Source organism: Scyliorhinus torazame, chromosome 3 (genome assembly GCF_047496885.1).
Source record: "Scyliorhinus torazame isolate Kashiwa2021f chromosome 3, sScyTor2.1, whole genome shotgun sequence".
Lineage (NCBI taxonomy): Eukaryota > Metazoa > Chordata > Chondrichthyes > Carcharhiniformes > Scyliorhinidae > Scyliorhinus > Scyliorhinus torazame.
Genome location: NC_092709.1, coordinates 200398034 through 200419312, shown reverse-complemented (window position 1 = coordinate 200419312; position 21279 = coordinate 200398034). Strand labels below are relative to the sequence as shown.

Genomic DNA, 21279 nt, shown 5'->3' with positions numbered 1-21279 from the left:
CCCTAATTCCAAAGCTCCCAGCACCAGCTTATTAGAATCCAGGCCTAAGAAACACCACAGTGCATCAAAGCAAATAGTGAAATGCAAATGATCGAAAATTGAACTGTTTGCAAACTGTGCAATGCAAAGTTCATGCATTTTGTGAAATATTCAATGATTTACTTCCTGCCTACGACACGTTAAATGGCAAAATTGGCAAACCAAGGTGATAACTTGTTTCTTGGCTTTTCTCAATGGGAGGACTTTTTTGCGTAATTTTTATTTGAACGAATGGGAAAGATGCTGTAGGACTGGAGGATAGCCAATGTGATCTCTGCTTCCACCACCCTTTCAGCAATGAGTTCCAGACTCCCATCACCCTCAGCCAATGTGGTACCATTATTCAAGAAGGGAGGAAGGGATAAAGCAGCAAACTCAATGCCAGTCAGTCTCACCTCAGTGGTGGGGAAACTTTTGGAAGCAATTCTGAGAGACAGAATTATACCTGCAGGGATTAATCAACAACAGTCAGCATGGTTTTGTTAAGGGGAGATCATGTCTGACCAACTTGATTGAATTTTTCGAAGAAGTGACCAGGTGTGTAGAAGAGGGCAGTGCATTTAACATAGTCTGTTTGGATTTTTAATATAGTGGAGCAATTTCTATATCTAACCACTCACATGGGAAGTTGTTTTTATTTGTTCATGGGAATTGACCAACACTGGCTGGCCAGCACTTATTGCCCATCCCTAATTGCCCTTGAGACGGTGGTGGTGAGCCAGGACTTTGAACCAATGATGAAAGAACGGCTATATATTGCCAAGTCAGATTAGTGCGTGATTTGAAGGGAAGCTTACAGACAGTGGTGTTTCCATGCACCAATTGCCCTTTATTTTCTAGACATTAGTGGTTACAAGTTTGCAAGTTACTGATGCAAGATTCTTGGTGGGTTGCTGTAGACCAGATTAAACCGGTGGGGCAGGAAATTAATGCTTAAAGTTCTGAATGGAATGGTGTTGAAGTATATTCTGTCATTCTTGTGTGGAAATTAAACCTAAATAAAATGTTTATTTATTTTCCTACAAATTCTCGGAACCCATACAGAAGTCAAGTAACCTAGGATTATAGCAGAAATGTTACAACCGGATTTTTGAAGTATGATTTTACATCTTGTCATATTGCTACTGCAAAAGAAACTAAGCTGAAATACACTTGGTATTGTATTTAGATAACCAAGTTGCCAGGCAATAGAATAAGTTAATACCTGCATCTATTGTGTTTTTGTAGTTGAATAATGTATTATTTTCATCCTAGGTCTGTGCAGAAGAAAAGACAGCCACACTCTCCAACCTGGCTCACATGATGAGCCTATATAGCGCACACAGTTATTCACGAGACAGTGCAAATTGGATTAATGTGGTTTGCCGATACCTCCACGATGCATTCTCAGACATCACCTTTAACCTGGTCACTTACTTAGCTGAGGTAATTTTTCTAATCTTTTGTCTACCTAATTAATATGAGAGTCTGTAAAGGATGATTAAGTAGAAGCACGGAAGAAATACTATATTTAATTTTTTTCTTAAATTATCTGCGGCTGGTATTGGTCAAGAACTAAATTATTTATTCCATTTTTGCTGAAATTAAGAATCCATTGTATCACTCCTCTTCAATTTATTGACTAGTTCCATTCCCAGTCCTCAATCCGTCATCCCATTTTGTATTTTTATCAATTACGTTCTCCATTTAATATGCAACACAATCCCAACCTTTTGCTAATGATGTCACTCTAGATTTATCAACTTCCCTCAGATCACGTACTCTTGGTGTATGCAACTTCCACCACAATGCACAAATCACTCCGTTTATATCCCCTTTAATGGGCAAATGAAAGACTTGTTTCTTCCAATTCAATCTACTTATCATTACGCAACTCCAATTTGGTGTACTGAAGTATTGTATTTTTAAAATAAGGGATTCTGGAATATGGTAAATTTGCTATGCATGTCTTGCATATTATTTGGTTATATTCGGTTATCACCATTCTGTGACACACGGTTACATCTATAGTTGCACACCACTACCAGCCAATGAATGGGGTGCCATGAACCAAGTTTCTGTAAATCCACATACCTATAGCTATGATGTACTCTGAGGGAAATTTGTTTTGCGAGAAAAGCTATTGGAGATGCAAACGTTCGAAGCAGCACGCATGAAGGGAGAATTTAGCAAACCACAACTTTGTGACTTTGGCTTTGCTTGCAGTAATGTTGATGGCAATTAATTAAAATATATTTTTCAAAATGCTACCATTATTATTTTAATACATGATGAGACACTAAAATGGCTATAAAGGTCCTACCTCTCTCTGCAATATTTCTCCACAGCTATTAGAAAAGGGCCTAACTAGTATGCAGCAGTCATTACTACAAATCATCTATAGCCTTCTGAGTCATATTGATCTGTCTGGAGCTCCAGTCAAACAGTTCAATTTGGAGATCATGAAGATCATTGGGAAATATGTGCAGGTGAGTCATAAGAAACAATTTTGTGTTCAAGTTATTTCTTTTGTTAGGTGCAATATAACTGGAACAAATTATAATTGTTCAAGTTCTTGCTTTATAATTATTAAAGTAAGAAAAGAGCATATGACTGCTGAAATATTTGAAAAATGAATATTTTTATTTGTGTAGACATTTTACCATTAAAATATCTATGCATCTGTTTCACAAATTCATAGTTTAAACCAGAAGGACAGCAACTTTCAATTTGTATCTAGAGGTCGTTACTCAAGCCCACCTTATAGGTTGAATTGATACTTGCAGGAATCTTGCAACAATGAAGCATTTGATTATGTTGGACAAAAAACAAACTCAACAATTGATACAGTTAAAAGTGAAAATCTGGAAATAGAATTGATCTGATATTGTTGAACCCAGTGTCGAGTCCATAAAGCTGCAAAGCACCTCATCAAAAGATGAGTTGCTGTTGGTCAAGTTAACGTTGAGCGGAGGACGGTGTTGGAGGCTGAGGACGGAGAGATCAGAATGAGGCAGAGTCTTAAATGTGTACACTTCACAGTTCCTCAAAGTGAATTAATTACCATTGTGGAGAAACTGTATAAAATTGTAGGTATTTCAAGAACATTTAAATTACAATTTTAATCTTCATCTATGCTTCATTTGGGGTTTATGGTCATCGTCAGGAAAAAACAGTTTGAGAAAGCAGGCACATTCAACTTCATTTTCAGTCATGATGCCTTTTTTATAAACCAACTTAGAACAAATGTGTGCTTTATCACAATTTTATGTAGAATGTTTTAGTTTTATCTCATACATTGGATAATTTGCCTTTTATGCCATCTTGTAGTTAAAAGAAATCTCAAAAATTGAGACACAATTTCTTGCATTTCAAATTCATCTGCACAATATCATTTCATAATTCTACCCTATGAGCATCTAAATCACAGTGGATTAAAATATCAGGAAAACAAATCAGGACAACTCCTTTTTATGTATAGTGCTTTTTCACAATATAGATGTTTCCTCAGGATGATTTCAGTTCAACATTAGTGGCAGTAGGGGAACTGTGTAAAACAACACACGTTTGAGTGTACAAAATTATGAGAGGAAGAGGTGGAGTGGGCAGATAAAATTGTTTCCCTTGGTGGAGAATTCGAGAACAGGGGACATAGATTGAAGATAAGAGGGGCCATGAGGAAGAACTTCTTTACGCAGACGGTAGAGGGAGTCTAGAATTCGCTGCCCGAGTTGATGTTGGAGGCAGAGACCCTGAACTCTTTTTTAAAAAGTACCTGGACCTGCACCTTAAGTGCTCTAAGGTACAGGGCTATGGACCAGATGCAGAAAGATGGGATTAGAAAGGGCTATCCTTGGGTTGGCATGGGCTGGTTGGCCTCCTTCTGTGCTGTAACTTTTCTAAGATTCTATGATTTAATGTTAAAATGTATACCTTAAAGGGGATTTTACTTGTTGCTTTGATTTGCTTTTAAAGAGTCCCCTTTGGAATGCAGTGAACTTGAGCCTGACAGGAGAAATGAAAGCATTCTAGCTTTTTTTCTGAAGCATGTTGCTTGTCCCGCAACATTTTTTTCACCCTTGTGCATTTTTATCTTTTCATTCGAATAGATCCTTAGAAAAATATATGTAGCAAGTATATGAAATGCTATTCAAAGAACCTGTAATTGGATGAAAATCGGATGTTTGTGACAATTATCTTAACAGCAAGGCGCTTTAGTCATTAAGTTGTTAACTAGAAAAGCTTGACAATTTACTGACTTTCATTGATTGCTTTAATTTTATGGTCACTATATTTGGACTTGCTGTTATTCTCCATGGTCATGTAACTCTGAAATCATTTTGATGGAATTTCGATTTTCAGTTGAGTGCAGTTGCTAGAGGGAATAATAAATTGGATGGGGTAGAGTGGGCAGAGTACAGAGGCAAATTTTGATATTTCAATTTACAGTGCGCCATGCACACATTGAAGGGAACCTATCACATTTTGCGGAATGTATTTCACTGAAGACAGAAACACGCCTGCAGAAAACAAACTGTTGCTTGAGATGGGGCATAAGATGGGAAAGTTACATCTTACAACATTTTTATTAGTTAAAGAAATACAGGCAGCTGTGCAGTTTTATTTTGATCTGATCTTCTTGGAATAATTTCATCAGTTGCAGTTGATTTGCATTGTGTGTTTTGTTTGTTTGGGTTGTACTTATTCATCAAAATAAAATAGAAAATCACCAGTTTCGAAAAGCAATCCATTTTTGGAAAAGAGGTCATGCTAGTTTTAGCTTTTGACCATACTGTTGACACATTGACTTTGGCTCATTGTTGTGGTACCAAGAACATATTAAGAATCCACACATAGAAGAATATTTTATTTTTAAAAGCATGACATGGGGGGGGGGGGGGGGGGTGAAATGGCTTATCATTTTGGAACATGGGAATAGTTCTTGAAGTGATCAGAACAACTTCATGTTTATGCTTCAAAGAACAAAAAACAAAGAAAGTACAGCACAGGAACAGGCCCTTCGGCCCTCCAAGCCTGTGCCGACCATGCTGCCCGTCTAAACTAAAATCTTCTACACTTCCTGGGTCCATATCCCTCTATTCCCATCCTATTCACCTATTTGTCAAGATGCCCCTTAAATGTCACTATCGTCCCTGCTTCACCACCTCCTCCGGCAGCGAGTTCCAGGCACCCACTACCTTGCCTCGTACATCTCCTCCAAACCTTGCCCCTCGCACCTTAAACCTATGCCCCCTAGTAATTGACCCCTCTACCCTGGGAAAAAGCCTCTGACTATCCACTCTGTCTATGTCCCTCATAATTTTGTAGACCTCTATCAGGTCGCCCCTTAACCTCCGTCGTTCCAGTGAGAACAAACCGAGTTTATTCAACCGCTCCTCGTAGCTAATGCCCTCCATACCAGGCAACATCCTGGTAAATCTCTTCTGCACCCTCTCTAAAGCCTCCACATCCTTCTGGTAGTGTGGCGACCAGAATTGAACACTATACTCCAAGTGTGGCCTAATTAAGGTTCTATACAGCTGCAACATGACTTGCCAATTCTTATACTCAATACCCCGGCCAATGAAAGCAAGTATGCCGTATGCCTTCTTGACTACTTTCTCCACCTGCGTTGCCACTTTCAGTGACCTGTGGACCTGTACACCTAGATCTCTCTGACTTTCAATACTCTTGAGGGTTTTACCATTCACTGTATATTCCCTACCTGCATTAGATCTTCCAAAATGCATTACCTCACATTTGTCCGGATTAAACTCCATCTGCCATCTCTCCGTCCAAGTCGCCAAGCGATCTAAATCCTGCTGTATCCTCTGACAGTCCTCATCGCTATCCCCAATTCCACCAACCTTTGAGTCGCCTGCAAACTTACTAATCAGATCAGTTACATTTTCCTCCAAATCATTTATAAATACTACGAACAGCAAAGGTCCCAGCACTGATCCCTGAGGAACACCACTGGTCACAGCCCTCCAATTAAAAAAGCACCCTTCCATTGCTACTCTCTGCCTTCTATGACCTAGCCAGATTCCTCAAAAGCTGATTTGTAACTTTATCTCTCCTCACACATCCATGTTTTTTTTCTAGAGTGGGGTGAGAGAATCAGAGGGGAAACTACTCACAGATAGTACCTCCAATCAGTTGCTTTTAAAAATTATTTTTATTACTTTTTTCATTTTTGTCACAATTTCACAAAGCCAAACAAACCCAACACATATATCCACAAAAGAAGAAGTTCCAACCGACACCTAGCCCCCCTAGACGAATATACTTCTCTTGCAGACTTTACATTGCCAGACTTGGCCAAAACACACATTTACAGTTGGTTATGTACAGTGTGGTTCAGGCATTAATTTGCCAGCAAACTTTGTGAAATTGCCGTTTTCCTCCCTCCTGCCTATCCACCATGTTCCTCTTGGGTGCATTTGTTTCCGCAACCCCCTACCCCACCCCACCCTTTCTCTTCCTTGTTCCGTGACTTGCTCTGTGTCCCCTCCCATTCTCCTCCCTACTTTATTGGTTGCTGGCTGCGAACATGTCTTGAAACAATTTGTTGAACAGCTTCCAGGTCCTGTGAAAGCCTTCTTCCGACCCCCAGATGGCGAACATTATCTTCTCCAGCCTGTGAAATTCCGCCAGTCTGCAGCCTTGGGTGATGCTGCCGGTTGCCAGCCAAGCAGGAGTCTCCGGCTTGGGCGTCAGCCCCCCTCCCCGTCAAGAGGTCTCGCTGCTCTGATACCCCAAAGACTGCCACTACTGGGCTCGGCTCCACCCTCCCACAACCCTGGACATGGCCTCAAAGAAGGACATCCAGTACCCGACAAGTCTGGAGCACGCCCAGAACATGTGTGTGTGGTTGGCCGGGCCTCCACGGCGCAGTACTCATTTGTTCTCCACCTCTAGTAAGAATCCACTCATTCGTGTTCGCTTTAGGTGCGCCCTGTGCATCACCTTTAGTTGCGATAGGCTGAGCCCTCCGCATGTGGAGGTGAAGTTTGTCCTGTGCAGTGCTTCGATCCAGAGTCCCCGCAACATCTCCCTGTCTAGTTCTTCCTCCAACCACTTCTTTGTCACATCCAGGGTTGAGCGTACCTCTTCTAACAGTCGGACATACATGCCCAAACAGTTTGCCTCCCTTAGGTCACCCACGTTCAGTTGTCTTTCTAGTAGTGACTATTCTGATATCTGAGGGTACATTGTTGTTTCCTTGCGGAGGTGGTTTTAAACCTGTATGTACCTCAGGTCGTTCCCTCTCGTGAGCTGAAACTCACAGGGAGGGATGGGAGCGTGATTGTGACTAGCGCTGTACAGGAACCTTCCTCCGTCCTCACCCACTCCGCACCCGGAACAGGGTAAAATGCTTTGTTTAAAGAAAAGAAAAGTTTGCCAGTGTTTTATTCGTTCATGGGAATTGGGAGTCACGGGCAAGAAGATCAATTATTGCCCATCCCTAATTTTGCAGTACTTTGAATTTGCATCAATGTGAATCTGTTCTCCCAATCTCACTGGGACCTGAAAGTCACAAAGCTAACTCTTGCATTTCTAGGATGACAATTTTGCCTCATCACAATCGTATGCTGTAATCAGATTTCAGCATATTCTGCAATTGTCTATTGGCTGTTTATGTAGTACAAGTAAGCTTTCTATATCTAGCAGTATAATTGTTTATTTGTTTTATTTAGAGTCCATACTGGAAGGAAGCACTTAATATCCTGAAATTGGTGGTATCTCGTTCAGCCAGCCTTGTTGTGCCAGATGAAGTACACAGATCAAATTATGGAGGGGATTTGTCTACATCTCCTGAAATTTCCTTCACAAAAATCTGGAACAATGCTTCAAAAGAACTGCCTGGAAAGACTCTAGACTTCCATTTTGACATCTCTGAGGTATGTAATTAGTGTTCAAGGGTCTTAAAATAATTATGCTTATTGAAGACAAATTTGTTAATAGTGATCCTCCTAGCCAATGATTACCAATGTCCTACCAAGGACCAATGAAGTCATTTTCTTTATTCCAATTTTTTTTGTTTTGCGGCACGGTGGCACATTGATTAGCATTGCTGCCTCATAGCGCCAGGAACCCGGGTTTGATTCCGACCTCGGGAAACTGTCTGTATGGTGTTTGCATATTCTCCCTGAGTCTGTGTGGGTTTCCTCTGGGTGCTCCAGTTTCCCCTCACAGTGCAAAGATGCGCAGGTTAGGTGGATTGGCCATATTAAATTACCCCTTAGGATGAGGTTGCTGGAAGAGATCGGGGTTTGGGCCTAGGTAGGGTGGTCTTTCAAAGGTTCGGTGCAAACTTGATGAGAAATGAAATGAAAATCGCTTCTTGTCACAAGTAGACTTCAAATGAAGTTACTGTGAAAAGCCCCTAGTCGCCACATTCCGGCGCCTGTTCGGGGAGGCTGGTACGGGAATTGAACCGTGCTGCTGGCCTGCCTTGGTCTGCTTTCAAAGCCATCGATTTAGCCCTGTGCTAAACCAGCCCCTTGCTGGGCCGAATGGCCACCTTCTGTACTGTAGGGATTCTGTATTACAGTGCTATAGCACATTTTTGTGTTCGTACTGATAAATCCGGAAGATGCTTTTACTCTTGTATTCCACTGGTCTCCATGTACATCAAAGAACGCTCACTAAAACCACTTTTGTAAGTATCTAGTGCATTTTATTTCAGTGCCACTTTGTTTTCTACAGACGCCAATTATAGGTCAGAAATATGGTGACCAACACAGTGCTGCATGCCGAAATGGAAAACCAAAAGTCATTGCTGTCACCCGGAGTACTTCTTCTACATCTTCAGGGTCCAACTCAAATGCCTTGGTGCCCGTCAGCTGGAAAAGACCACAGCTATCCCAGGTACAATAAACTCTACTCAAATCAAACTTACCTGATCTGAATAAATTATACCTTTGGGTAAATTATTCCTTCCCAACCAGTGCCTCAAAAATTAGATTTGTTTTTCTGGATACAATTATTGTTTTTTTCCCAGTATACCAAAAACGTGGCTGCAATTATTTGACACTAATTCAACATTAATTGACCATCTTATTCGAAGGCGATGTAGAAAATGGAAAGTCATGCTGGTGTAGTCAGAATGCCCTTCAGTGTTTGTGATGTAGATAGGAAAAGCGAGCACAACTCTGTATTTAACTACACTGTAAATGACCTAGGAGTTATTTGATGCTTTCACTGGATGTCTGAATTGGATAAGATCACAGTTCCAAGCACTTGCATGTCTTGACGAACACACAAAATTCCCCAAAACCTATTAGCCTTAGTTAGAACTAAAAAGTACATATTTATATGTTGCCCAAAATTGGTTGGACCATAAAAACACTAAGAAAAATATGCATTCATATAGCACCGTTAACGTACAAAAATGTCCAAAGACGCTTCATCAACGAATTTGTTGTTTATCACCTGATGAGCCATAATTTTAAATTAAGTATTCAAGAATGTAGTTCTTGTTCCCCCACATTTCCTCCACATAAGTAAGTTATTTTATTACTATACATTGAGGGAGCCTTTAGGAATGGATATAGTTAGGGCTGTGCGGTGGCGCAGTAGTTAGCCCTGCTGCCTACGGCGCTAAGGAGCCAGGTTCGATCCCGGCCCTGGATCACTGTCCGTGTGGAGTTTGCACATTCTCCCCATATCTGCGTCGGTTTCACCCCCACAACCCAAAGATGTTCATGGTAGGTGGATTGGCTCTGCTAAATTGCCCATATGTTGGGAAACAAATTATTGGGTACTCTAAATTTATATTTAAAAAAGGAATGGATATAGTTATGCAGCATTACCAATGCAATGGAACACTTGACAACAAATGTTATTCTTAGAAGAGGTGACACTGACTCAGGCTTTCCATTTTCTGTGGAATTATATGTATAAAAAAATTAAAGTACAAAGTAGTGAAGTGGCCTGTTCATATTCAAAATGTAACCTGATCATATTAAAATGATGTGGTACTTTAGTTTGGTTGAATCAGCTTTTTAGAACATGTTTTGAATCTTCTTATTTTTGGGTGTTTTATTTTAGAGGAGGACCAGAGAGAAATTAATGAATGTACTTTCACTTTGTGGCCAGGAAGTAGGTCTCCCGAAAAACCCATCAGTAAGTTAAACTTTTTCATTTGATTGAAAGTACATTTCTAGCCCATTGTGTTGCACGATATTTTAAAATAAAATCTTTGCTTAAACTTGGCTTTACAGTAGTTCTTTAAAAATTGGTATCTTCTGTCTTTGATAGGAACTATTTAATTCATAAGAGCATCAGGAGAAAACAAGGACAAGTACAGACTCTCCCCTTAGATTTTATCCCTCCAGTATGTTTAACTTATGCAATCTAGCATCCAATTGCCACTGGAATCACAGTTAATATCTAGATTGTACTGTTCTAGTTTCAGTCTGAGGAAGCTAGCAAAGATGGGGGGGATGTTGAATGTTGCAGTGCAGTGTTTTAGGCAGCAATCAATCAGATTATTTTGGTTTTGTAAATCTTGAATTGAACAAAATTCTTGTACATCGAGGACTTATTAGCGAAACAGTCCAGTTCATTAATTTAAATCCTAGTACCAACAATCTGTTTTTGTTACAGTAATTGAGGGATAGATATTGCCCAGGCACTAGGGATAACTCCCCATTCTGCCCTTCAAAATAATGCCTTGGGATCTTTTAAACCCACCGAGGAGGCAGATGGGACCCCAGATTAATGTCTCATCTGAAAGATGGCACCTCTGACAATGCAGCACTCCTGCAGTACTGCACTGGAATATCGGCCTTGAATTTTGGGCTCAAACCCGAGAGTGGGATTTGAACCCAGAACCTGGTTACTCAGAGATGCGGGTACAACCAACTAAGCGACAGTTGATTGTACAGTATTAGTTTCATAATTAAGTAATCTTCCAACTGATTCCTTTCTAGTATTTTAAGTTATTTTTGTTTGTTGAGCGTTAGATTTAATTTGTTTCACTTTTAAAATTTAGGTTTGATTTGCCAGCTCCTAATGCTACGGAATCACTCTTGTACCCGTTACTATTGCCAGTGTCACACAAATATTTTCCTGTTTTCCATTGCTTTTTTAAAAATATATTTTATTCAAGATTCTTTGGCCAAACATAACAGTACGTAGTGTTTCTTTTACACAACAATAAAGCAATATAAATAACAGTGGCCAGTTTTAAACAAATAAATAAATAATATATAAACAAAAACAAAACTGAATGACAACTGCCTTGTCCAAAATAAATACTCTCCAAAAATACAATCCAATATACAATTACCTATAACAAATACCTATACATATTATACATATACAATAACATCTCTGAGAGTCCATTCGATTCCTCTCTCTCTCTCTCTCTCTCTCCCCCCCCCCCCCCCGGGTTGCTGCTGTTGTCTACTTCTTTTCCATTCCCTCTATCTTTCTGTGAGGTAATCGACGAACGGTTGCCACCGCCTGGTGAACCCCTGAGCCGAACCCCTTAACACAAACTTAATCCGTTCTAACTTTATAAACCCTGCCATGTCATTTATCCAGGTCTCCACACCCGGGGGTTTGGCTTCCTTCCACATTAACAATATCCTGCGCCGGGCTACTAGGGACGCAAAGGCCAACACGTCAGCCTCTCTCGCCTCCTGCACTCCCGGCTCTTCTGTAACCCCAAATATAGCCAACCCCCAGCTTGGTTCGACCCGGACCCCCACCACCTTCGAAAGCACCTTTGCCACCCCCACCCAGAACCCCTGTAGTGCCTGGCATGACCAGAACATGTGGGTGTGATTCGCTGGGCCTCTCGAGCATCTCGCACACCTATCCTCTACCCCAAAAAATTTTACTAAGCCGTGCTCCAGTCATATGCGCCCTGTGTAACACCTTAAATTGTATCAGGCTTAGCCTGGCACACGAGGACGATGAGTTTACCCTACGTAGGGCATTTCCCTTTCAGCTCATCTACCATGATCTCCCCTCGTCCCTCATTTCCCTGTATCTGTCCGACACCTTACCATCCCCCACCCATGTCTCTGAGATCACTCTATCCTGCACCTCCTGCATCGGGAGCTGCAGGAATTCCCTCACCTGTTGCCTCGCAAAAGCCCTCAATTGCATGTACTGAAATGCATTCCCTTGGGGCAACCCATATTTTTCCGTCAGCGCTCCCAGACTCGCAAACGTCCCATCTACAAACAGATCTCTCAGTTGTACTACCCCAGCTCTTTGCCATGCTCCAAATCCCCCATCCATTCTCCCCGGAACGAATCTATGATTGTTTCTTATCGGGGACCGCACCGAAGCTCCCGTCCTTCCCCTATGCCGTCTCCACTGCCCCCAAATTTTCAATGTAGCCACCACCACCGGGCTTGTGGTGTATTTCTTTGGTGAGAACGGCAACGGCGCCGTCACCATTGCTTGTAGGCTAGTCCCCCTACAGGACGTCCTCTCCAATCTCTTCCACGCCGCTCCCTCCCCTTCTCCCATCCACTTACACACCATTGAAACATTGGCGGCCCAGTAGTATTCACTTAGGCTCGGTAGTGCCAGCCCCCCCTGTCCCTACTATGCTGCAAGAATCCCCTCCTCACTCTCGGGGTCTTCCCAGCCCACACAAAACTCATAATACTCTTCTTGATTCTTTTGAAAAAAGCCTTCGTGATCACCACCGGGAGGCACTGAAACACAAAAAGGAATCTCGGGAGGACCACCATTTTAACCGCCTGCACCCTACCTGCCAATGACAGGGACACCATGTCCCATCTCTTAAAGTCCTCCTCCATCTGTTCCACCAACCGCGTTAAATTAAGCCTGTGTAATGTACCCCAATTCTTGGCTATCTGGATCCCCAAGTACCGGAAGTCCCTTGTTACCTTCCTCAACGGTAAATCCTCTATCTCTCTGCTCTGCTCCCCTGGATGCACCACAAACAACTCACTTTTCCCCATGTTCAGTTTATACCCTGAAAAATCCCCAAACTCCCCAAGTATCCACATTATCTCTGGCATCCCCTCCGCCGGGTCCGCCATATATAGCAACAAATCATCCGCATACAGAGATACCCAGTGTTCTTCTCCCCCCCTGAGTACTCCCCTCCACTTCCTGGAACCCCTCAATGCTATGGCCAGGGGTTCAATCGCCAGTGCAAACAATAACGGGGACAGAGGACATCCCTGCCTCGTCCCTCTATGGAGCCGAAAATAGTCAGACCCCCGTCCATTCGTGACCACGCTCGCCATCGGGGCCCTATACAGCAACTGTACCCACCTGATATACCCATCCCCAAAACCAAATCTCCTCAGCACCTCCCACAAATAATCCCATTCCACTCTATCAAATGCTTTCTCGGCATCCATCGCCACCACTATCAGCTCTTCCCCCTCTGGTGGGGGCATCATCATTACCCCTAGCAGCCTCCGTATATTTGTATTCAGCTGTCTCCCCTTCACAAACCCAGTTTGGTCCTCATGAACCACCCCCGGGACACAATCCTCTATCCTCATTGCCATTACCTTGGCCAGAATCTTAGCGTCCACATTCAGAAGGGAAATGGGCCTGTAGGACCCGCATTGCAGCGGGTCTTTTTCCTTCTTTAGGAGGAGCGATATCGTTGCCTCTGACATAGTCGGGGGCAGCTGCCCCCTTTTCCTCGCCTCATTAAAGGTTCTCATCAGGAGCGGGGCCAGCAAGTCCATATATTTCCTATAGAATTCAACTGGGAATCCGTCTCGTCCCGGGGCCTTCCCCGCCTGCATGCTCCCAATCCTTTTCACCACTTCTTCCGTCTCAATCTATGCTCCCAGTCCCACCCTCTCCTGCTCCTCCACCTTAGGAAATTCCAGCTGATCCAGAAAGCACATCATTCTCTCCTTCCCATCCGGGGGCTGAGCTTCATATAATCTTTCGTAAAATGCCTTGAACACTCCATTCATTCTCTCCGCTCCCCGCTCCATCTCTCCCTCCTCATCTCTCACCCCCCTATCTCCCTCGCTGCTCCCCTTTTCCTCAGTTGGTGGGCCAGCAACCTGCTCGCCTTCTCCCCGTATTCGTACTGTACACCCTGTGCCTTCCTCCATTGTGCCTCTGCATTACCCGTAGTCAACAAGTCAAATTCTACATGTAGCCTTTGCCTTTCCCTGTACAGTCCCTCCTCCGGTGCCTCCGCATATTGTCTGTCCACCCTCGGAAGTTCTTTCAACAACTGTTCCCTGTCCCTACCCTCCTGCTTTCCTTTATGTGCCCTAATAGATATCAGCTCCCCTCTAACCACTGCCTTCAACGCCTCCCAGACCACTCCCACCTGTACCTCCCCATTATCATTGAGTTCCAAGTACCTTTCAATACACCCCCTCACCCTTAAACACACCCCCTCATCTGCCAATAATCCCATGTCCATTCTCCAGGGTGGACGCTGTTGTTTTTCTTCCCCTATCTCCAGGTCCACCCAATGTGGAGCATGATCCGAAATGACTATAGCCGTGTACTCCGTCCCCGTCACCTTTGGGATCAGTGCCCTTCCCAGAACAAAAAAATCTATTCGTGAATAAACTTTGTGGACATAGGAAGAAAACAAAAACTCCTTACTCCTAGGTCTACTAAATCTCCAGGGGTCTACTCCTCCCATCTGCTCCATAAAGTCCTTAAGCACCCTCGCTGCAGCCGGCCTCCTTCCGGTCTTGGACCTCGATCTGTCCAGCCCTGGGTCCAGCACCGTATTAAAATCTCCACCCATTACCAACTTCCCCACTTCTAGGTCCGGGATTCGTCCTAACATGCGCCTCATAAAGTTGGCATCATCCCAGTTCGGGGCATACACGTTCACTAATACCACCGCCTCCCCTTGCAATTTGCCACTCACCATCACGTATCTGCCCCCACTATCCGCCACTATAGTCTTTGCCTCAAACATTACCCACTTCCCCACTAGTATGGCCACCTCCCTGTTTTTTGCGTCTAGCCCCGAATGAAACACCTGCCCCACCCATCCTTTGCGTAGTCTGACCTGGTCTATCAGCTTCAGATGTGTCTCCTGAAGCATAACCACATCTGCCTTAAGTTTCTTTAGGTGTGCGAGTACCCGCACCCTCTTAATCGGCCCGTTCAGCCCTCTCACATTCCACGTGATCAACCGGGTTGGGGGGCTCTTTACCACCCCCCCCCCCCCCTTGACGACTAGCCATCTCCTTTTTCAATCCAGCTCCTCACCCGGTTCCCACGTAGCCGTATCTCCCCCAAGCGGCGCCCCCCCCCGCCCCGACCACGCCTCCCCCATACCAGCTCCCCCTTCTCCCCAGCAGCAGCAACCCAGTTAACCCCCCCCCCCCCCCCCCGCTAGATCCCAAACTGGCGTAATTGCACCCCCATGTTGCTCCCAGAAGTCAGCAAACTCTGGCCGACCTCGGCTTCCCCCCGTGACCTCGGCTCACACTGTGCGAGGCCCCCTCCTTCCTGCTTCCCTGTTCCCGCCATGATTACCATAGCGCGGGAACAAAGCCCGTGCTTCCCTTTTGGCCCCGCCCCCAATGGCCGGCGCCCTCAGCTCCTCATCCTCCCTCCCCCACGACATGGGGTACAAAGAACAACAAACAAAGAAATGTACAGCACAGGAACAGGCCCTTCGGCCCTCCAAGCCCTTGCCGACCATGCTGCCCGACTAAACTACAATCTTCTACACTTCCTGGGTCCGTATCCCTCTAAAGAACAAAGAAAGGAAGAGAGAAAAGTTACAGGGTCGCAGGATTAACAACTTGGGAAGTCATCTCTTCCCTCTTTTCCCCCCTTCATCCCACATATTCACCCCCCCCCCCCCCCCCCCCCCCCCACTTTGTCCCAAACGTTGTTCTTATGGCCCGCTCACTCCAGTTTCTCCTCGACAATAAATGTCCACGCCTCATCTGCCGTTTCGAAGTAGTGGTGTTTCCCTTGATGTGTGACCCACAGTCTTGCCGGTTGCAGCATTCCAAATTTAATCTTCCGTTTGTGCAGCACCGCCTTGGCCCGATTAACGCTTGCCCTCCTTCTCGCCACCTCCGCACTCCACTCTTGATATACGCGGATCACCGCGTTCTCCCACCTACTGCTCCGAGTTTTCTTTGCCCATCTGAGGACCATCTCTCTGTCCTTATATCGGAGAAATCTCACCACTATGGCTCGAGGAATTTCTCCAGCTCTCGGTCTTCGCGCCATAACTCGATAGGCTCCCTCCACCTCCAGCGGACCCGTCGGGGCCTCCGATCCCATTAACGAGTGCAGCATCGTGCTCACATATGCCCCGACGTCTGCCCCTTCTGCACCTTCGGGAAGACCAAGAATCCTTAAATTCTTCCTCCTCGCATTATTCTCCAGCACCTCCAGCCTTTCCACACACCTTTTGTGTTGTGCCTCGTGCATCTCCGTTTTCACCACCAGGCCCTTGTATGTCGTCCTCATTCTCAGCAGCCTTTGCCTTCACGACCGAAGCTCCTGTTCCTGGGTCTTTTGCTCCTCCTTTAGCCCCTCAATCGCTTGTAATATCAGGGCCAACAGCTCTCTTCTTCATCTCCTTTTGAGTTCTTCCACGCAACGCCGCAGGAACTCTTGTTGGTCAGGGCCCCATATTAAACTGCCTCCTTCCGACGCCATCTTGCTTTGTGCCTGCCTTCCTGGCCGCTGCTCTAGAGGATCCAACGCAATCTGGCTACTTTCCTCTCTCTTTTCCATCCGTGTCCAGGGGGGATTCCCTTCTGGATTACCGCACAGTGTTATTTGCCGTTAAATTGCCGTTGGGGCTCCTATCAAGAGCCCAAAGTCCGTTCCACCGGGAGCTGCCGAAACGTGCGACCTAGCTGGTCATCGCCGCACCCGGAAGTCCTGTTTTCCATTGCTGCCACACTCCTTTAGTATAATATCTTAGATAATGAATTTGTTCCTATCCTTTTTGGTTATCATTTGGTTGTCCTTCGGAAACAACTAAGATTATTCGAAAGCAATACCAACCATTTATAAATCAAAAACCAGCAACTTGCCTAGAATTGGATGCAATGCTCCAGCTCAGGCCGAATATACGCATAACATTCCCAAACGGCCAGCCTTTCTCTCTCTCCCATGACTTTATTTACAAATTTTCTTTCCCACAAAGACTAACAGAGATGCTGAAAATTTTACAATGTTTATGAAAGGGAAATCATGTTTGACAAACCTACTAAAGATTTTTGAGGATGTAACGGGGGCATGGTAGCACAGTGGTTAGCACAGTTGCTTCACAGCTCCAGGGTCCCAGGTTTGATTCCCGGCTTGGGTCACTGCCTGTGCGGAGTTTGCACTTTCTCCCCGTGTCTGCGTGGGTTTCCTCCGGGTGCTCCGGAGGAAGAGGGTCCTCCCACAGTCCAAAGATGTGCAGGTTAGGTGAATGGGGCTCTTTCTAAGAGCCGATGCATACTTGATGGGGCCGAATGGCTTCCTTCTGCGCTGTAAATTCTGTGATTCTATAACTAGAGAATAGATAAGGGAGAATCAGTTGATGTGGTGTAATTGGACTTTCAGAAAGTTTTCAATGAAGTCCCACATAAGAGGTTAGTGTGCAAAATGAAAACACATGGGATTATGGGTAATATATTGGCATGGATTGAGTATTGGTCAGCAGACATGAAACAGAGAGAGGATAAATGGGTCTTTTTCAAGTGGCAGGCAGTGACTAGTGAGGTACCACAAGCGTTTAGGCCCCAGCTATTCATGATTCCCGGTTGGGTCACTGTCTGTGCAGTCAGCATGTTCTCCCCGCGTCTGCATGGGTTTCCTCTGGGTATTCCGACAAGTCCAGAAAGACGTGCTGTTAGGTAATTTGGACATTCTGAATTGTCCCTCCATGTACCCGAACAGGCGCCAGAATGTGACGACTAGGGACTTTTCACAATAACTTCATTGAAGTGTTAATGAAAGTATTAATTTGGATTAGAGAACCAAGTGTAACATTTCCAAGTTTGCTGACAACACAAGACTAGGTGAGATTGTGAGTGATTCAAAGGGGCTGCAAAGTGATTTAGACATGTTGAGTGGGAAAATACCTGGCAGATGAAGTTTAATATGGATAAATGTGAAGTTATATGGCGTTTCGAGGAATCCCTGTTCTCACTACAAGAGTTCACGGTTGCAGCTGCCTCTCGCAAATTGTCATCCAACGGCATAAGCTATGATGCCGGAAAATCGATAAGTCTTCGGGCAGCTCTGAAATCAAATGGAACTCGGCATTTTTCCCTTTGGATCTTATCAACAACAAATTGCTTTTTTTGTTTTCTTTTTTGGGGGCGGCACGGTAGCACAGTGGTTAGCCTCACAGTGTCACGGTCCCAGGTTTGATTTATGGCTTGGGTCACTGTCTGTGCGGAGTCTGCACATTTTCCCCGTGTCTGCATGGATTTCCTCCGGGTGCTCCGGTTTCTTCCCACAGCCAAAGGTGTGCAGATTAGGTGGATTGGCCATTCTAAATTGCCCTTCATATCCAAAATGGTTAGGTGGGGTCACTGGGATAGGGTGGATGTGTGGGATAAATAGGGTGCTCTTTCCAAGGGTCGGTGCAGACTCGATGGGCCAAAGGCCTTCTGCATTGTAAATTCTATGTTTATGAAAAACAGAATGGCAGAGTATTTAAATGGTGATAGATTGGGGAGTGTTGATATACAAAGAGACCTGGCAGTCCTTGTACACCAGTCATTGAAAGCAAGCATTAAGGTGCTGCAAACAGTTGGGAAAGGAAATGGTTGTTGGCCTTCATTGCAAGAAGATTTGAGTACAGGAGCAAGAATATCTTACTGCAGAGCCTTGATGAGACCACACCTGGAGTATTGTGTGCAGTTTTTGGTCTCCTTATCTAAGAAAGAATATACTTTCCATAAAGAGAATGCAGAGAAGGTTCACAAGATTGATTCCTGGGATGGCAGGATTGTAATATAAAGAAAGATTGGATCGACTCGGCTGGTATTCACTGGAACTTAGAAGAATGAAGGGGATCTCATTTAAATGTATACAGTTCTGAAAGGGCTGGACAGATAACATGCAGGAATGATGTTTCCTCTAGTTGGGGGTTTAGAACACAGGGTCACAGTCTCAGGATGCAGGGTGGCCATTTCAAACTCCGATGAGGAGAAACATCTTCATTCAGGATGGTGAACCTTTGGAATTCTCTACCACACAAGGCTGTGGAGGCCAAGTTACTGAATATATTTGAGAAGGAAATAGATTTCTAGACTTTAAAGGTGTCGAGGGGCATGGGAAGAGAGCAAGAGTATGGTATTGAGATGGAGGATCAGCCATGATCATATTGAATGGCAGTGCATGCTTGAGGGGCCGAATGGCCTACTCCCATTTTCTATATTTCTATCTAAAAACTTGAAAACACTGAAGAAACTTCAATTTGGGAATTTTGGACTTCTCTCCATCATTTATTTTTGTATGGATAACCACTAAATTGTAATTACTCTCCTGGCCCCTCCATCCACCCCTTCTACAACCTTGGCATGTGAAAAACGAATAATTCCCTATTCTCTTTATCTATGGCATGAAAGAAATTATAATAATATAGCTGCATATCTTGCATTTTTACTGTCTACTGCTGTTGTATTTTTCTCTCCACAACCCTGCTAAAATTTCTTATTACTCGTTCCTTTTTTCCATGTAATCCTCTAAGAGTTATATAATATCCAAAGCCAATTGATTTTATTTACTTTCTTATTAGTGCAGCATATAAATATGAAGTCTTTTTTGGTACAAATGAATCTGTTCAGTCCAATGCACATGCCTATATATCAAAACAACAATAATTATATCGCATCAAAATGTCCCACGGCACAAAAATCGATATTAGATCAGGTGACCAAAAGCTTGGTGAAACAGGTATGTTTCAAGATGTGTCTTAAACATAGAATTTACAGTGCAGAAGGAGGCCATTCGGCCCATCGAGTCTGCGCCGGCTCTTGGAAAGAGCACCCCACTTAAGCCCCACAGCTCCACCCTATCGCAGTAACCCCACCTAACTTTTTTAGACACTGAGGGCAATTTAGCATGGCCAGTCCACCTAACCTGCACATCTTTGGACTGTGGGAGGAAACCGGAGCACCCGGAGGAAACCCATGCAGACACGGAGAACGTGCAGACTCCGCACAGACCGGAATCGAACCGGGAATCGAAACTGGGACCCTGGTGCTGTGAAGCAACGGTGCTAACCACTGTGCTACCGTGCTGCCCTTAAAGGAGGAAGCGAGGCAATGAGGCGGACAGGTGTAGGGAGGGATTTCCAATGCTTGGGGTCGAGGTAAAAGAAGGCACGGCCAACTATGGTGGAGCAATTTTAATTTGGAATACACCAGCCAGAATTAGAGGAGCAGATATTTTGGAGGATTGTGGGGTTGATGGAAGTTAAGAAAATAAGGGAGGACAAGGCCATTTGATAGATTTGAAAATGAGGATGAGAACTCTAAAATCCAGACAGTGCTTGACTTGGAGACAGTGTAGGTCATCGAATATTAAAACCTAAGACACAACTTCTGCTAGTCCCAAGAAGGCCGTATATTTGGGAAAGAAAATGGTCATATTTCCTGGTACTCCAGTATAAGTATCTTTTGTGCAGATTTAGGAGCTGGTCACGTATCTAGCTGGGGGGGGGGGGGGGGGGGGGGGCGGGATAAGGGGCCTAAAGATTGGGGGGGGGGAGTTTAATGTCAAATCGTATTTTTGAAAATGCGTGATACACCTGTGTATAATTAGAAAACACCTTTTTAGGTTGTATTTTCATCCAGTGAAGACCTAGACATTGCAGAACAACAGACAAGTTTAATCTCCACAACTGAAGATCCAATCAGAGAAGAGGAAGTACCAGTAGAGGATGCTAATACCGAACAGCAATTTGGAGTATTGAAGGATTTTGATTTCTTAGATGTCGAACTGGAAGATGCGGAGGTAAGAACGTACAGGGTCGGGGTGGGTCTCTATGGGGGCTGAATGGAAAAGGGTGGCGGGATCAAGAGGCCAGTGAGAATGCTAAAGCTGCCAGGCCTTTGGTACGGTGTGGGCCTTGCGATGAGGCCATTATTTGGCCACCTAATGGCCTCAATACTCAAGAACAGGAAGACTGCTGGACACACCTCTCCCCGTCCATACAGTTTCAGACTGGTTGGGGGCGGGCAAGTATACAATGGGCAAGTTGGATTTTTTTATGTCTTTCCATCTCCAAACCCGCCAACAGGAGAGTGTAAAACCCAGCCATTATTTTCTTAATACTTT

General features: G+C 44.4%; 1 protein-coding gene across 4 annotated transcripts in view; it reads left to right on the top strand.

Annotated features, from left to right (window-relative positions):
* fryl (furry homolog, like) overlaps positions 1-21279 on the top strand; it is a 683156-nt gene that overhangs the window by 540248 nt on the left and 121629 nt on the right. For all 4 annotated transcript variants that reach the window (XM_072496733.1, XM_072496730.1, XM_072496731.1 and 1 more), the window contains 6 exons: positions 1294-1464; positions 2367-2507; positions 7719-7922; positions 8731-8892; positions 10075-10149; positions 20779-20955. In XM_072496733.1, the coding sequence (XP_072352834.1) occupies positions 1294-1464; positions 2367-2507; positions 7719-7922; positions 8731-8892; positions 10075-10149; positions 20779-20955 (930 nt within the window). The remainder of the gene's footprint in view (positions 1-1293; positions 1465-2366; positions 2508-7718; positions 7923-8730; positions 8893-10074; positions 10150-20778; positions 20956-21279) is intronic.